At 43.4% G+C, this 17425-nt stretch overlaps 2 protein-coding genes across 2 annotated transcripts; one reads left to right on the forward strand and one right to left on the reverse strand.

The window, feature by feature from the left end:
* The first annotated feature begins 8355 nt into the window (after positions 1-8355).
* LOC140889263 (uncharacterized) lies at positions 8356-9050 on the forward strand. The gene is made up of 2 exons (XM_073296977.1): positions 8356-8435; positions 8486-9050. The coding sequence occupies exons 1-2, from the start codon at positions 8356-8358 to the stop codon at positions 9048-9050; spliced, it is 645 nt and encodes a 214-aa protein (XP_073153078.1).
* Positions 9051-15410: 6360 nt separating this feature from the next.
* LOC140889264 (uncharacterized) lies at positions 15411-16196 on the reverse strand. Its single transcript, XM_073296979.1, has one exon. It carries the CDS (start codon positions 16194-16196, stop codon positions 15411-15413), a length of 786 nt encoding a protein of 261 aa, XP_073153080.1.
* Positions 16197-17425: the final 1229 nt, after the last annotated feature.

The raw sequence follows: 17425 nt of genomic DNA on the forward strand, positions 1-17425 counted from the left end.
ATAGGAATCACTCAATCAACCTACATCGACACCATATTGAAACGGTTTTCAATGGATGGGTCCAAGAGAGGACATCTACCCATGTGTCATGGAGTTTCTCTATCCAAGTCTATGTGTCCCAAGACTGATGAAGAGATAGAGAATATGACACATGTACCATATGCGTCAGCTATAGGTAGTATCATGTATGGGATGATATCTACCAGACCGGATGTAGCATTTGCTCTGAGTGTCACGAGCAGATATCAAGCTAATCCCGGTCAAATGCATTGGAAAGCCGTGAAGGACATTCTTAAGTACTTACGAAGGACTAAGAATATGTTCATGGTATATGGAGGACGAGATCTGAAATTGGAAGGCTATACCGACTCTAGCTTCCAAAGTGACGTGGATGACTCAAAGTCAACCTCTGGATTTGTGTTCATGCTCAATGGCGGTGCTGTCTCTTGGAAGAGTTCCAAGCAGAACACCACAGCGGATTCCACCACTGAGGCTGAATACATTGCAGCATCAGCTGCTGCTAAAGAGGCCGTTTGGATGAGGAAGTTCGTCCAAGAGTTGGGCGTCATTCCTGAATTTGTTGGTCCAGTCCCGGTGTACTGTGACAACACGGGTGCCGTGCTCAAGCAAAGGAACCAAGGTCTCATCAAAGATCCAAACACGTACTGAGGAAATACCACATCATCCGGGAGATTGTGGAAAGAGGAGACATCACTGTCGAACGAGTGGCCTCTGCAGACAATATCGCTGATCCGCTTACTAATCCCTTGCCAGGACCATTGTTTGACAAACATCGCGAAGCAATGGGTCTACGTAGTATGACTAGTTGGCTATAGGGCAAGTGGGAGATTGAAAGAGTGGGTGCCCAGTGAGCCAACTTGTGGCTATGGGCTTTGATGACTCTTTGTACAAACGATCTTTTGTTTAATATAATTTACACTTTTATTAATGGCAATGACTTTATCTTTCTTCATATTGTTATATTGTGATATACTATTGTTGTTTTGATAAAGACCTTGAATATACTATAGTGTATGTAAGATGTGGTAGAACATGGGGATGTCTATCATGAAATACATCTTATAGTCACTGTATATTCTAAACTGTTCCTAGTCAATTGAGCCGTCCGATAATAAGGATAAGGATCGCTCGAGTTTGAGACTAGCATTTGCGATGCGGAGTACCACGTTTCATTGGTAGGGAACATGGAGATGTTCGAAGCATGCAAATGGATATTCATAGGATGAATAATCGAACTACCCTATCCGGACTTTCCAAGTGGTTATCACTTATCGAGTGGATAAATTCCGCGGTTTTGGTTGTACACCATTAGTCCTTACTACTTGAAACATCATGGAGACTCTATATGCTAGTACTGTGCTTTGACTCGTTTACCGACTCTATGGGGGTCATCAGGTGTCGGGATTGGGTACAGTTACAACACATATAGGAGTCGATGCATTGTTGTCAAGGATTCACCACATACTTGCGAGTGTGGATATCCTATGCGATCTGAGGAGATATTAGTGTGACGAATCTCTGGCCAGAGTACTTGATGTGATTTAAGAAATGGTTTCTTAGTAGCACATGCGATGTCACTAATTTGATCTTCAAGATGTATTGCATAGTTATCGAATCTTGAGCGACTCTCGATATACCAATGGTTGTTGATTCGATCGGGATATATGGATGAAGGGACCGTACTGTACGCGAACCAAAATCTACTGGTTCTTGTAGGCACTATCAGTGATACCTAGGGAATCATGGGGCGATGTTGCTAGGCGCTTTACCATGATTCGTTGGGCAAGTCGGAAATCGTTGTTCCGAGTCACAAGGAGTTGTGAGCCCACGGCTAGCTGTATCCCTGAACCATTGAGGGTCACACAGTGTAATGGAGTTTTAATCCCGTTGAGATAGTTAAATTTAAAGAGTTAAATTTAATGAATAAAGAAGTTGGACTTCTTAAATAAGAGTAAGGGAGTAGGATTTCCTAAAATGACATAGGGATGTACATTTTTGGAAACCACTGAATTCGGATTCAGGAAAATTTATCTTGACTTTAAAATGTGCAGAAATGGTTTCTGTGCACATTGGTAAAATCGGTTTATCAATCGGAGTCACGATGAATTTTATATTAATTTCTGAACATGCGGGCTTTGCTTGTCGGGCCTCAACTTATGACTAATGGGCCCTAAGGTGTTAGTGGCCTGCATTATAAATAAGTTATTGCAGTACAGAAATTAGACACAACAGGTCATAATTTGAGAGGAAAAAAATCGAAAACCCTAGTCTCCCTCTCTCAGTATTCGGCCGCCCCCTCCCTTCTCTGCGTGAGAAAATTTCGGTCTGTGATTTTGAATCGCAGTCAGGAATAACGAATCAGATTCGTTTAATCTCTTCGCATAAAACTTCTGACAGATTTTCTAGTGCAATCTGTCAGAGGGATTTAAACCTCATTCGTGGACCTGATTGAAGGAGTTCATCAGTTCCTGGGAGATACAAGAAGCGCAGAGAAATCTGTGTGGTGTCCAATAATCTCGCTTCGAGATTGAAGGTAAAATTTAATTAATTGTTATTTGAATTTTACACACACAATAATTTAATCGTTGAACGGTTGATACCCACACCATGGAATTGTTCCATGATAAAATTTTTAAACTTCCGCTGCACCGGGTATCAATCGTGATTGATCTGAGAGCCGCGTTTTCCAACATTATCTACCTGAACCTCAGACCGCTGCAGAATATGAGATTCATCCGCCACATACCGTCGCAACAAAGATACGTGGAACACGTCGTGAATACTGGATAGATGCGGTGGCAAAGCAAGTCGATAAGCCAAATCGCCAATACTCTCCAAGATCTCAAACGGACCGATAAATCTGGGAGACAACTTGCCCTTAAGGCCAAATCTGATAATCTTGCGGAAAGGTGACACTCTCAGAAACACTTTCTCCCCGACCTCGAACTGCAAAGGCCTACGCTTAATATTAGCATAACTGGCCTGACGATATCTATCGCCTGCTGGATAAACTCAGGTCCCTCAGCCTGTCTCTCCCCCACTTCTTCCCAGAAGAGTGGAGTACGACAACGTCGCCCATACAACGCCTCAAAAGGTGCCATCCCAATACTAGTGTGATAGTTGTAAGCGAACTCGATCAACGGCAAATGATCCTGCCAGGCTGAACCAAAATCCATGACGCACGCTCTAAGCATATCCTCTAACGTACGGATAGTGCGCTCTGACTGACCATCAGTCTCCGGATGATAGGCTGTACTCAAACTGAGAGTAGTACCCATCGCACGCTGAACACTCCCCCAAAATCTAGAAGTAAACCTGGGGTCTCGATCGCTGACAATGCTCACAGGCACTCCATGAAGTCGGACGATCTCCTGAATGTACATCCGTGCCATGCGATCCACAGAGTACTCTCGGCTATAGGCAATGAAATGCGCTGACTTGGTGAGTCGGTCCACCACCACCCAGATAGCATCACAGTTCCTCGGGGATACCGGCAAATGGGTCACAAAGTCCATAGTGATAAACTCCCATTTCCATTCAGGAATAGGCAGACTGTGAAGCAATCCTCCAGGTCGTCGGTGCTCTGCCTTGACCTGTTGACACACCAAACATCTGGAAACAAACTGATAGACACTGCGTTTCATTCCCTTCCACCAGAAACGAGTACGTAGATCCTTGTACATCTTGTTGCTCCCAGGATGAATACTCAACTTAGTGCGATGTGCCTGAGACAAAATCTCCTCTCGCAACTCTTCATCCTGTGGAATCACAAGCCTACCAGACAAACACAGAAAGCCATCTGACTGATAATGAAATCCAGACGAGCTACCCTCGTTAGCTAGACGAGCTAAATGCTGGGTCTTCGAATCAGACATCTGAGCATCTCGGATCCGTGAATACAAGGCTGGCTCAGATAATATCGCAAACATCTGGATACTCTGCATACCTTTCTTATGCTTGAAGGTAAAACCTGAAGTACAACAGTCACTGATCGCACTAGACATCGAACAAGTCTGAAGTGCGGATAGTCGCACCTTGCGACTCAAAGCATCAGCGGTGAGATTAGCAGCTCCCGGATGGTACTTAATCTCGCAATCATAGTCCTTAAGCAAGTCCATCCAACGTCTCTGTCTCATGTTTAATTCTGCCTGAGTGAACAAATACTTGAGACTCTTATGGTCGGTGAAGATCTCAAATTTCTCGCCATAAAGATAATGACGCCAGATCTTCAAAGCGAACACAATGGCTGCCAATTCCAAATCATGGACTGGGTAGTTGTCCTCGTGAAGCTTCAGCTGTCTAGAAGCGTATGCGATCACATGCCCATTCTGAGTCAGGACACAACCTAACCCCTGAAGAGAAGCATCCGTGTAAACTACATACCCTCCAGATCCTGACGGTAATGCTAACACCGGCGCAGAAGTCAACCGCCGTCGAAGCTCACGGAAATTCTCCTCACACTCGGAGGACCACTCAAAATCCACACCCTTGCGGGTAAGCTGCGTCAACGGTCGAGCTAACTGAGAGAAGTTCAGAATGAAGCGACGATAATACCCTGCTAGACCCAGAAAACTACGGATCTCAGCAACCGTCGTCGGACGCGACCAATTAAGTACCGCTTCAATCTTGCTTGGATCAACAGAAATCCCCTCCCTGGATATGATATGGCCAAGAAAAACCACTCTATCCATCCAGAACTCACACTTGCTCAGCTTGGCGTACAATTGCTCATCTCGAAGAGTCTGCAGTACCAACCGCAAGTGAGAAACATGTTCTTCCGTATTACGCGAATACACCAAGATGTCGTCAATAAAGACCACGACAAACTTGTCCAAATACTCCCTGAAGACACGGTTCATCAAATCCATGAATATAGCCGGAGCATTGGTCAAACCAAATGGCATCACTAGGAACTCGTAATGCCCATAGCGAGTACGGAATGCAGTCTTGGCTACGTCTTGATCACGGACTCTAAACTGATGATACCCAGATCTCAAGTCAATCTTGGAGTAAATTGATGTGCCCTGCAGCTGGTCAAACAAGTCATCAACACGAGGCAACGGATACTTGTTCTTCACAGTGACTCGATTCAGCTGCCGATAGTCAATGCACAGCCGCATCGACCCATCCTTCTTCTTCACGAAGAGAACAGGAGCTCCCCAAGGAGATACACTAGGACGAATGTACCCCTTGTCCAAAAGATCCTGTAGCTGATTCTTCAACTCACGCATCTCTGACGGAGCCAGACGATACGGTGCTCTAGAAATAGGCGAAGTACCCGGCATCAACTCTATGAAAAACTCGATTTCCCTAGCAGGAGGAAAACCCGGAATCTCATCAGGAAACACATCTGGAAATTGATCCACAACAGGAATGCTCTCTATCCCAATACTCTCAGCGGACAAATCAACTGCATAGATAAGGTAGCCTTCCCCGCCAGACTCTAGAGCTCGACAGGCTCTCAAAGCTGATACCAAAGGCATCGGGGGTCGCGCTCCCTCACCATAGAAAAACCAACTCTCACTCCCTTCCGGATGAAATCGTACTAATCTCTGATAGCAGTCCACTGAAGCTCGATAGGTAGTCAGCATATCTATTCCCAGAATGCAATCAAAGTCGTCCATCGCCAGGACCATGAGATTCGCCAACAGAACGTTCCCTTCGAACTCTAAAGGGCAACCCATCACTAGACGCTTAGCCAAAGCAGATTGGCCCGTCGGAGTAGAAACAGACATCACTACGTCTAGTGCAATGCATGGTAATCTATGCCTCTTAACAAAACGTGCAGAAATGAAGGAATGAGATGCACCAGTGTCAATAAGTACAAGAGCAGGTATACCATAAAGCATAAATGTACCTGCGATGACTTTCTCATTCTCCTCCACAGCCTGATCATGTCTCAGGGCAAACACCTGACCAGAAGCTCGTGGCCTCAAATGAGAACTCCCAGCAGACTGTCCCTGCGACCTCTGCTGAACGGTAGCCTGAGAACCCGATCCTGAACCAGAACCAGAACCGCCTCCCCCAGACTGTGGACAATCCCTCCGGATATGACCAGTCTCTCCACAACGGAAACAAGCTCCAGAAGCTCTGCGGCACTTGTCGGATGGATGGTTCTTCCCACAGTGATCACACTTGTCCTTCTTACCATAACGGACAACACCTCCAGAACCAGAGGAAGAAGAAGATCCAGACTTCTTGAAAGTTTGGGCACGGGGACCCAAAGAACTAGCAGGCCTCGACTGAGAGAAAGACATGTTCCGTCGAATGCTGTCCTCCGCCTGGTGACAACGGCTCACCAAACCCTCGTAGGACATGTTGTCGCCAACCGCCACACGGTCATGGATCTCAGGGTTAAGGCCCTGAAGGAACAGATTATACTTCATCTCTGAGCTATCAGCAATCTCGGGGCAATAGGATAGCAGATCAAAGAACCTCTGCTGATACTCATCGATAGACATAGTTCCCTGTCGCAGAGTCAGTAGCTCGCCTGCCTTCGACTGTCGGAGTGCAGGAGGAAAATACCGCTTTTGGAAAGCTGTGCGAAACTCGGCCCAGGTGGCCACTCCTCTTGCCGCAACAAAAGGTGCAGAAGTAAACCTCCACCACCTGCGCGCACGCCCATCCAGAAGATAGCCTAGGGTCTCCACCTTCTGCTCATCGGTGCATTGGAAAGTCTGAAAAGTCGTTTCCATGCGGTCTAACCAGTTCTCCGCATCCTCCGGAGACTCACCTCCAACTAAGGGCTTAGGACCCATAGCTAAGAATCGACGCACAGTGAAACGCTCGTCGTCATGGTGACGATGACGCCGTTCTCGACGAGGCTCCCGGTCGGCATCACCCCAACGCCCACCCACACTGCCATGAGAACTCTGGTCGTCACGATTTGACATCTACAAAAATACCTCAAGATGAGACTAAATCCCAAGAATTCTTTTGCATGCTCTGATACCATAAATGTAGTGACCCTTACCCGGATCACCTACTAAACAGAACTTAGGCATGCAATTAACTTAATAAAACAGATATCAGAATAAAACTGCGGAAACCAATAACATTATACAATCCCAAGTAAAGGAATCTGTAATTATCCAATATTATACAACCAAATCGAATAGCTGTATAAACCCAAAACAACAGTAATAAAACCTAAGCGAAGCTCCAGCCGGCCAACCACTGACTAGCCTCTCCTGGATCCACCCTCCTCGTCCAATCGCAAACCTGCCCCATGGAATAGGGTGTCCAGAAAATACAGAGTACGAGACGTGAGCATAAAAACGCTCAGTGCGAGAGTATGAGTATACATGCATGCAAAGTGAACTCCCTATAGACTCGAGGTCAAGGATCAGATAACAGAGACAGACCGGGCCCTGGTATGTAGCACGCTGTGCCGTCGCTTCAGGAGGTGGCTCCCATACCGAGATAACTGTGGATACGCCGGACCCAAATCGATGGAAGTCCATCCACTAACAGGATAGGGTACAACCCTACTACAGACATCTCGAAGGAGATACAGCAAGATGCAAATGAATGCAGCATAATATCATGGCATATAAATCATGCAGTCACGTAATACATGTATACTCAGTCAGGATATCTCGAACAGTACTTTCGTACCTCAAATACCAGGTAGGCACTACCAGCTCTAAGTCCAAGCCTAAAGTCCGCCTACACAGCGAAATGATACTACTATCATTACAGTGCTCTAAAAGCCTTAACTAAGCTATTGCATACTCCTAAATATTTATAGGAAGCAAAAGCTATACCTTCGTCCGTCGTTAGCCCTTTGATGTCGATGCCTCCAGAACTTGGGCACAACTCCGCTACGACTACCGAACGCCTCTCCGACCTCCGGACCAAGCCTAAGAAGACTAGAACAGCTCGAATATGACTAGAAATAGAGAGGAAATCCGGAATTGGCAAGGAGAAATGAAGTCTCGGCCTTCTATTTATAGACAACGATCGGAACTTCCGATCCTTGATCGGAACGTCCGAACCTCGATCGGAACGTCCGATCCTGCCATCGGAGCTTCCGAAGATCCTGATCTGCCATGTGTCAAAATATCATTTGTTGACTTCGGATAGGGGTGATCGGAACGTTCGATCCTGATCGGAGCATCCGATCCAGCCACACGTCATGGATGACGTAATATCATCGGTGCCTCCGATCCTCATCGGAGCTTCCGATCCCGATCGGAGCTTCCGATCCCGATCGGAGCTTCCGATCGTCCCTTCGGAGCTTCCGATCCGTCCAATCCCCAATTTATTTAATTAGCATTAATCCTTTAATTACTCAATTAGGGTACGGGCTACTACATGTCGCAAGCTACTACAATGACAATCGTCCTGCAGGTTCAAACAGCAAAAAAGCTAATGTTATACGGTCACATTGGCACAACACAATCCAGAAGAAGGTAAATCTATTCAACTCAAATTACAATAGTATTTACAGTTTATATCACAGTGGTCACAGTGATGATGACATATTGAGGTTTGCGTATGAAAAATATCGCGAAGAACACAATGGTGTTGCGTTAAACCTCGAGCATGTGTGGAGAATTGTTAAAGATCGTCCAATGTTTACTCCACAATCCGATGATCACTTTGTGGCCACAAAGAAGACGAGGACCTCTGAGTCAGGAGCAAGAAACACATCTTCCAACCAAAATGTGAGCGTAGACATAGATGACGAAGATAATCGTCCAATGGGTAGGAAGGCAGCAAAAAGAAAGGGAAAAGACAAAGTCAAATCAACCATGGAGGATCTGACAGTAAACTATAACAGTATTTTTTCAAAGTTCAATGAGTACACAAACGTAAAGAAGTCTGAAGTCGATCTGAAACAAAAACAACTTGAAGTTGAGGAGATTAAGGCAAAAGCTTCCTTGTCAAATGCAGAAGCAAAGAATCGTCGATTGAGGTTGAAGGAGTACGAGATCTTGAACAAAGACACCTCGGAAATGACTACTGAGCAACTTATCATACATGAATGTTTGTGCAAGGATATCAGGTCCAGTTGGAATATATAAACTGTTTGCGCATTTCGATTGATTGTATTGTTTAATTATTGCATTTCGAAGTATTTGTATTGTTTAGTTATTGTATTTTCGAGTGATTGTAATGTAGTATTTCCGAGTGATTGTAATTTTTAATTATTGTGGTTTCGAGTGATTGTAATTTTTAATTAGTGTGGTTCCAATTATCGTGATTTAAAATTTTTATCAACTTTGAAAACTAGTCATTACAAAGTAGTAATATCAAATGTCTAATTATCCAACAACTTGACTTATTATATTACAAATAAAATCAACTTACAACTTTTTTCGAAATAAACAAAATTATATTTTCAAAACATATTGAGTTAATTAATAGATTTCAAAGATATATAATATATATGGTGCTAAGCAAATAATCTAATCTTTGAAGCAAAATGAGTTTGATAAAAGAAATATAGAACAAAAAAGGAAAGAAAATATGGTGGAATTGGTATAATTATTAAAGTTGTTGGATTGCTCAAGTTATGTGGATTCTCTAAGAATGCAAGTCACGTTAGGTATCTACTATAATCAATTTTTGAGACTTTTTTTATTAAAATAATATAAAAATAAAGAATATATATTAAAGTATACAATTTGAAAAAGTTGATGGATGTATTAAACTATTTTTGCAAAATAGTCGTTAGAAACTATCCGTTGCAAACTAGCCGTTAGAATCTAATCGTTGCAAAATAGCCGTTGGAAACTAGTCGTTGCAAGATATCCTTTATATATAGACACATTGTGCTAAGATATTTGCATTTCACTAAGATAACTTTCACAAACACATATACAACAATATATTTCCTTCGAAAATGTCTCATTCCACAGATAGCTCTAGGTCAAGTTCCAGTTCGACAAGCGAAGAAGAAGTACATGTTCAAATCGATGAGCAAGATGATGATCCGGTAGAAGATCTGATGTTAATGGTACTTCAACAACACCAACAAGTTATGGAAGCATATCAGAGGAGAGAAACACGCAGAAGAAGGAGGTTCATCCAAAGAAATCGTGAAGCCGATCATGAGAGGCTCGTCAATGATTATTTCTCTACAAACCCGGTGTATCATGATGGAATATTTCGAAGACGGTTTCGAATGCGAAGAGAGTTATTCCTTCGCATAGTGACTACCTTAGAGAATCATTCGACGTTTTTTCAACAAAGGGAAGATGCTGTGCGAAGAAAAGGGTTGTCACCACTACAAAAATTCACCGCTGCGATTCGTCAACTAGCTTACGGAGTCCTTGCAGATCATCATGATGAGTACCTACGTATGGGTGAATCCACGGCCATCAGGTGTCTTTTCAAGTTTTGTGAATACTTGGTTGAAATATTTGGTGATAGGTACTTAAGAAGACCAAATGCTGATGATGTTCAACGTCTTCTTCAAATGCATGATGACAGACATGGCTTTCCTGGCATGTTGGGTAGCCTTGATTGTATGCATTGGAAATGGAAAAATTGTCCGGTTGCTTGGAAAGGTCAATTTACAAGGGGACATGGGTCACCAACAATTGTGCTAGAGGCGTTCGCGTCTCATGACTTGTGGATTTGGCATGCCTTCTTTGGGGTCGCCGGTTCACGCAACGATATCAACGTGTTATATGAATCTCTAATCTTCAACAACGTCTTGCAAGGAAATGCGCCAGAGGTTAATTTCACGGTGAACGACACTACATATACGAAAGGTTATTATTTAACAGATGGAATATATCCCAAGTGGGCTACTTTCGTTAAGGCTTTTCCTTGCCCAGAGGATCCCAAGAGAAAGTTGTTTAAGGAAAGACAGGAATCTGCAAGAAAAGATGTCGAGCGGGCATTTGGTGTGCTCCAATCTCGATGGGCGATTGTCAGAGGCCCAGCTCGCTATTGGTATAGGAAAAAATTAAAACAAATAATGTTAACATGCATTATTTTGCATAACATGATTATTGAGGACGAAGGAGGTCACGTGATAGATTGGTACAACGATGAAGCGGATGAACTTGCACAACCTATCCTAGGATCCAACCGAGGCTTTCAGGATTATCTTCGGACAAATTCAGAACTACGTGACACTCAAGTTCATCACCAACTTCGCGCGGACTTAGTGGAGCATATCTGGGGGAATTGCAACAACATGAATCCGTGAATTAATATTGTATTTGTTATTTTTAATTTCTTTGAATTGTTATTTTTTTAAAGTTATTGTTGCATTTGAATTTAATAATTTCGTGTATTGAATAAATATATTAAAATAATTTTATTTATTTTTAAAATTAATTAAATTAAAACTTAAAATATAATATTATAATTATAAATATATTATAAAATGTAAAGAAAATAAATTTATTTAGTATAAAATAATTTTATAATGTTGAGTGGAATGTGGGACCCATAAATAATGAGTGTTAATGTTAATAGGATTGTGGGTGGAAAGAAGGATGTGTTATTAACAGTGGGACCCATGACTTTTGATGATGTGGAGGGTGTTATTGGTGTTATTAATGGATAGGGTTGTGGATGCTCTAATATGGAATTTCGTCCTCGAAATTATAACTTACCAAAGAGCTATGGATAGCGAGTCCTAATACCTGCCTCTTTCTCCCAAGTGGCCTCTTCATCCGAATGATTCAACTACCTAACCTTGACCATCTGGATAGTCTTGTTACGGAGTCTCCTCTCCTGCCTCTCCAGAATCCGGTCAGGTCTCTCTTCATAAGTCATGTGAGGAGATAACTGAAGAGGCTCAAACTTGAGCACATGAGAAGGATTCGAGATGTACTTCCTTAGCATGGATACGTGGAAGACGTTGTGTACTCCAACAAGATTAGGCCACCAGGCCACCCTATAGGCTAACGTCCCCACTCTATCAAGAATCTCAAAAGGCCCAACAAACCTCGGAGCCAATTTCTCCTTCTTCCCGAATCTCATCATGCCTTTCAAAGGAGCTACTCAGATAAAAACATGATCACCCAGTGAGAACTTCAAGTCTCTCCTCCTATGATCTGCGTAACTCTTCTGCCTGATCTGTGCCGTCCTCATCCTATTACGGATCTTGGCTACAACTTCGGCAGTCTGCTGAACAATCTCGGGTCCCAACTCCGATCTCTCACCAACCTCATTCCACAATACCGGTGATCTACACGGTCTCCCATAGAGTGCCTCGTAAGGTGCCATACCAATGGTGGCGTGATAGTTGTTGTTGTAAGAAAATTCCACCAATGGTAACCTCGACTCCCAACTATCATGAAAGTCAATAACACAGGCTATCAGAAGATCCCCTAGAATTTGAATCACCCTCTCGGACTGTCCATCCGTCTGGGGTGAAAGGAGGTACTAAACAAAAGCTTCGTCCCCAAAGATGAATGAAGACTCTTTCAAAAATTCGAAGTAAACCGCGGATCTTTATCAGACACTATGGAAACAGGGATACCATGTAGTCTGACTATCTCCCGGATATACAACTCCGCATACTAAGTCATAGAGAAATTTTTCCTTACTGGTAAAAAGTGCGCCGACTTACTGAGACGATCGACAATAACCCAAATAGCATTCGAACCTCTCACTGTCCTCGGCAAGACAACAACAAAATCCATGGTAATATTCTCCCATTTCCACTCGGGAATAGGGAGTGGCTTAAGAAATCCTGCAGATCTCTGATGTTTTGCTTTGACCTGCTGGCATGTCAAGCATTCTGATACAAAGCGGGCTATATCACGCTTCATGCCCGGCCACCAATATAACTACTGAAGTTCCCGATACATCTTTGTACTGCTTGGGTGGATATAGTACGGTGATGTATGCGCCTCTGCCATGATAGTAACTCGCAGAGAATCACCTTCGGGCACCCAAAGTTGACCTCTGAACTTCCCATCTACTACTGAATACAAATCATTGTCCTTCTCCATAGCTCTCTGTCTCCACTTACTCAACTGCTCATCAACTGCTTGAGAAACTCTAATATGGTCAAACAATGTAGTCTGCACTGACAAGGCTGACAATCTAGGAGCTTTACCCTCGGCATAAAACTCTAGTCCGAATCTCTGAATCTCATCCTGCAAAGGTCTAGACACCGTCAAAGAGGCAATCACCTCTGCCTTCCGGCTCAAAGAATCTGCGATGACATTAGCCTTACCCGGATGGTAACTAATGTTGTAGTCATAGTCTTTAACCAACTCTAACATTCTTTGTTGCCTCATGTTCAGTTCCTTCTGGGTGAAGAAGTATTTGAGGCTTTTATGGTTGGAAAATATCTTACACTTCTCTCTATAGAGATAGTGTCTCCAAATCTTGAGAGCAAAAACCACTGCTTCTAACTCCAAATCATGAGTAGGGTAGTTCTTCTCATGCTCCTTCAACTGCCTAGAAGCATAAGCAATAACCCTATCTTGCTGCATAAGCACTGCCCCAAGTTCCAATTTGAAAGCATCAGTGTAAACCACAAAATCTCCCTCTCCAGATGGAATAGCTAACACTGGTGTCGTTGTAAAAGATTCCTTCAACACATCAAAGCTCTCTTGACACTCTGGCTTCCAAACAAACTTAGCATTCTTCTTGGTCAATGTTGTCAAGGGCACAACAATTGATGAAAAACCCTTGATAAACTTCCTATAGTATCCAGCGAATCCGAGAAAACTGCGAATCTCCGATGCATTTCTTGGCACAGACCACTCCCTCACTGCTTGAACCTTTGAAGGATCTACTTCCAATCCATTCTTGGAAATAATAAGACCCAAGAATGGTACCCTCTCTAACCAAAATTCGCACTTGTCGAACTTAGCATAAAACTTCTGCTCTCGGAGTACTACTAGAAATGTCTTCAAATGCTGTGAATGTTCTTCTCTATCCTCCGATTAAATGAGGATTTCATCAATAAAGACAATGACAAACTTATCCAAGTACGGCTGGAACACGCGGTTCATAAGATCCTTGAAGACCGCGTGCATTTCGTCATTCTGAACGGCATCACAAGGAACTCGTAGTGGCCATAACGAGTCCTAAACGCTGTCTTGAACACATCAGACTCCTTTAACTTCAACTGGTGGTAACCGGAACGAAGATCAATCTTCGAAAATACATAAGCTCCTTGTAACTGATCAAAGAAATCCTCAATTCTAGGAAGTGGGTACTTGTTCTTTACCGTCACTCCATTCAGCCCTCGGTAATCAATGCACAACCTTAGGCTTCCGTCTTTCTTTTTCACAAACAGGACTGGTGCGCCCCACGGAGAGAAACTAGGGCGTATGAATACCTTATCCAGCAACCCTTGAATATGCTCTTTTAGTTCTTTCATTTCCGTAGGAGCCAATCTATACGGTGCCTTAGAGATTGGCACCGTACCCGGTACCAAGTCGATAGAGCACTCGACTTCTCTATCAGGTGGGATACCTGCAACATCGCTTGGAAACACATCCTCAAAATCTCTGACAATGTCCACATCTGAAACAACCGAACGTGCTGGCAACTCTATCAAAGATATACTGGCTAAGAATGCCTCACATCCATAATGCACCAACTGCTTAGCTTGCATGAAGATATAATCTGAGTCCTCTTCGAACTCCTAGTAGCCTCGAACCAGAATTATTCCACTCCCTCCGTTCTGACCATCACTGATCGCTGCTGAAAATCAATCACCATAGCGTTCTTCGTCATCCAGTCCATCCCAAGTATCAAGTTGAACTCAGGCATGGGCAACACTATCAAGTCTGCACTCACTGATTGTCCTTGCAACAAGAGCTCAAGATTCTTCACCATATTCCTCGTGGACAGTTCTTCCCCTAATGGGATGGTCACTGTGAATCCACCAAACAACTCTTCACACTCAATACCCCGCTTACGGGTAAATGCCTCAAAATAAAAGAATATGTAGCTCCCGAGTCTAACAAGGCTCTAGTGGCTACACCGGCTACAAGAATTCTACCTGCATTAACTATGAATACGTCCATGGAAAAGATTGAAGTAAAATAACACAAGTTCTACTTAGACTCATTCTAAGTCATCAAATCTAAAATAAGATACTACGCATGCTAATACAGTCAAGTTCTTCAAACATGCAACATGCTACAAAATGTTAACCCCGAACAAGAAAACTTAAAATCAAATGCGCCAGTGAATCGTTTAACTTCTCTAAAACAAAAACTTAAGATGTTATCTGTGATGAGTGTAGTGTCTGGGTCAGCCTCCTTGGTCTGCATCACGAAAACTCGACCTTGCACGGGCCTCCTCAACTCCGGCCAGTCTTTAGCTACATGACCCGGCTTCTTTCATTTGAAACACACTCCTTCCTCCTTCAAGCACTTCCCAAAGTGTGGACGGTGGCATGTCTTGCAAATAGGCTTATCCTCAGTCCTGGGAGGAGCGGGTCTCTGGGCCTAGTAGTGCCCCTGGGGCCTCTGCTGCATCTGCTGTCCCTGATATGGCTTATTTCCATGTTGCTGCTGGTGACCCTGATGAGTGAAGGGCCTCTTGCTATGAACCACGGCACTGATGTCCTTCAAGGACTGCTCAGACCTCATAGCTTTCTTGACAACGGCTGCATAATACACTGGCTCAGCCATCATCACATCCCTACGAATAGTAGCCCTCAAACAAGAAACAAAGTGGTGCAACTTCTCCGCCTCATCATTCCCTATCAATGGCACGAAATGGCAGCCCCTCTCAAATTTCCGAAAAAACTCAGATACAGTCAGATCTCCCTGCCGGAGGCTCATGAACTCTTTCTTCAACTGCGCCCTCACCTCAGCTGTATAGTACTTCTCATAGAAGAGAGTATTGAATTCTTCCCAAGTCAGGGTGGTAACATCAACAGTCTTCTCCACACCCTCAAACCACAAGGCGGCGTCGTCCTTGAGTAGGAACATCATACAGCAAACTCGATCTCCATCTCCCAACTCCATGTAGCGTAAAATTGCTTCAAGAGAGCGAATCCAGCCCTTCGCTACCATCGGATCCGTAGTGCCAGAAAAGTCCTTAGGATCCATCTTCCTGAACTTCTCATAGATCGCACTAGGTCTTGCCCTCTGGGCCTCGGCATGCTGCTCAAAGATACAAGCCAGGCCAGCTAGCACCTTAGCCACAACATCAACTGGTGGAGGGGGCGGAAGAGGTGGCGGCGGCAGAGGCGGTGGAGGTGCATGGGGATCACGTCGAGGTGCCATCTATGCGCAAGTTCAAATTCCAAAAATTCAAATTTCATGCCTTAAGAAAATGATTTTTATCTAAACTTAAACATGCTCAAAAAATTTAGGAAACTAATGCTACTAATCTGAACAAATAACAATAAATGAAACATAAATCTTACAGATTTTGAGGCGAGATCCCTTGTGTTTCGGAAACCGGCAGTAGGCATAGCCCAAACCAAGACCGTGCTCTGATACCCACTGAAATGACCCTCTAAACTTAATTAAATAATAAAGAAAATAAAAATTTATAAAAAAATTTCCATGACTTGTTTGAAAGTAAACAAAGCCACACTGTCACACACAACAATTCTAACATGAAGAAATAAACGTCTGATAAAAATCCAAACTATGATAATCATAAACTACGAAAGGAAAGGCAACCCCACACTGTTGCAATAATAGCGATAACAAATTTCAAGACTAATATTTAAGCACAGGTAAAACACATCCTGGCTAATACTGAAAGTACTCAAACTAAAATTCTTTATTTAAAACATAGTCTTATGCGGAACTTAAAAGTAACAACGGTCATAGGGCCTTGCACCGCCGGCGACCTCAACCCCGAGGATCCTGCCCCTCGATCTCTAGATACTCCTCCTCACCTGGCAATCAAAAAAGCATAGTGAGTCTAATGAATCAGCAAGTGTAAACAGTATAATAACAAAGGTTTAAAAATACCTGCAGTAATACTCAAAGTACTGTACATAATATACTTTGCAACATAAACTGAAAATATGCATGATACCAGAGAATGAGACAACCTGTGAAAAATGAATTCACGCCAACTCACGTTGTGAGACTTTGAACTTTCTTAACCTACTAGAAACTCATGCATGACATCAAACTGAAAATATTGGGACGAGTCAAACTGTTACTGAAACTAAAAGTGAAACCGAGAACTTAGATCCTTGGATTGTGAACCTCTATTTTTGATCGATCAATGGCTGCAGTATACTATGCCGGCAACACACCGAGATTTCACCCGACGCGACTTTCCCCGTTAACTTTCATTTGGTAGGGATCCCGAGATTTCTCCCGATCTCACACTACCCGTCTATTTTGGTAGGGATCCCGGGATGTCTCCCGATCTCGTACTACCCGTCGTTTTGGCAAGTGAGTGAGGCATCCCCCAACCCATCTTGCCCTGTCTTGTCACAATCAACTCACTTTGTTCAAAAATATATTTTTTTCCTTCTTTGACTCGA

The sequence above is a fragment of the Henckelia pumila genome, chromosome 3 (assembly GCF_033568475.1).
Source record: "Henckelia pumila isolate YLH828 chromosome 3, ASM3356847v2, whole genome shotgun sequence".
NCBI classification, from domain to species: Eukaryota; Viridiplantae; Streptophyta; class Magnoliopsida; order Lamiales; family Gesneriaceae; genus Henckelia; species Henckelia pumila.

Coding starts and splice junctions, on each gene's coding strand:
- LOC140889264 (XM_073296979.1), bottom strand. CDS start 16,196: ATGGCACCTCGACGTGATCCCCATGCACCTCCACCGCCTCTGCCGCCG.
- LOC140889263 (XM_073296977.1), top strand. CDS start 8,356: ATGACAATCGTCCTGCAGGTTCAAACAGCAAAAAAGCTAATGTTATAC. Junction 8,436..8,485: donor ACAACACAATCCAGAAGAAG/GTAAATCTATTC, acceptor TTTATATCACAG/TGGTCACAGTGATGATGACA.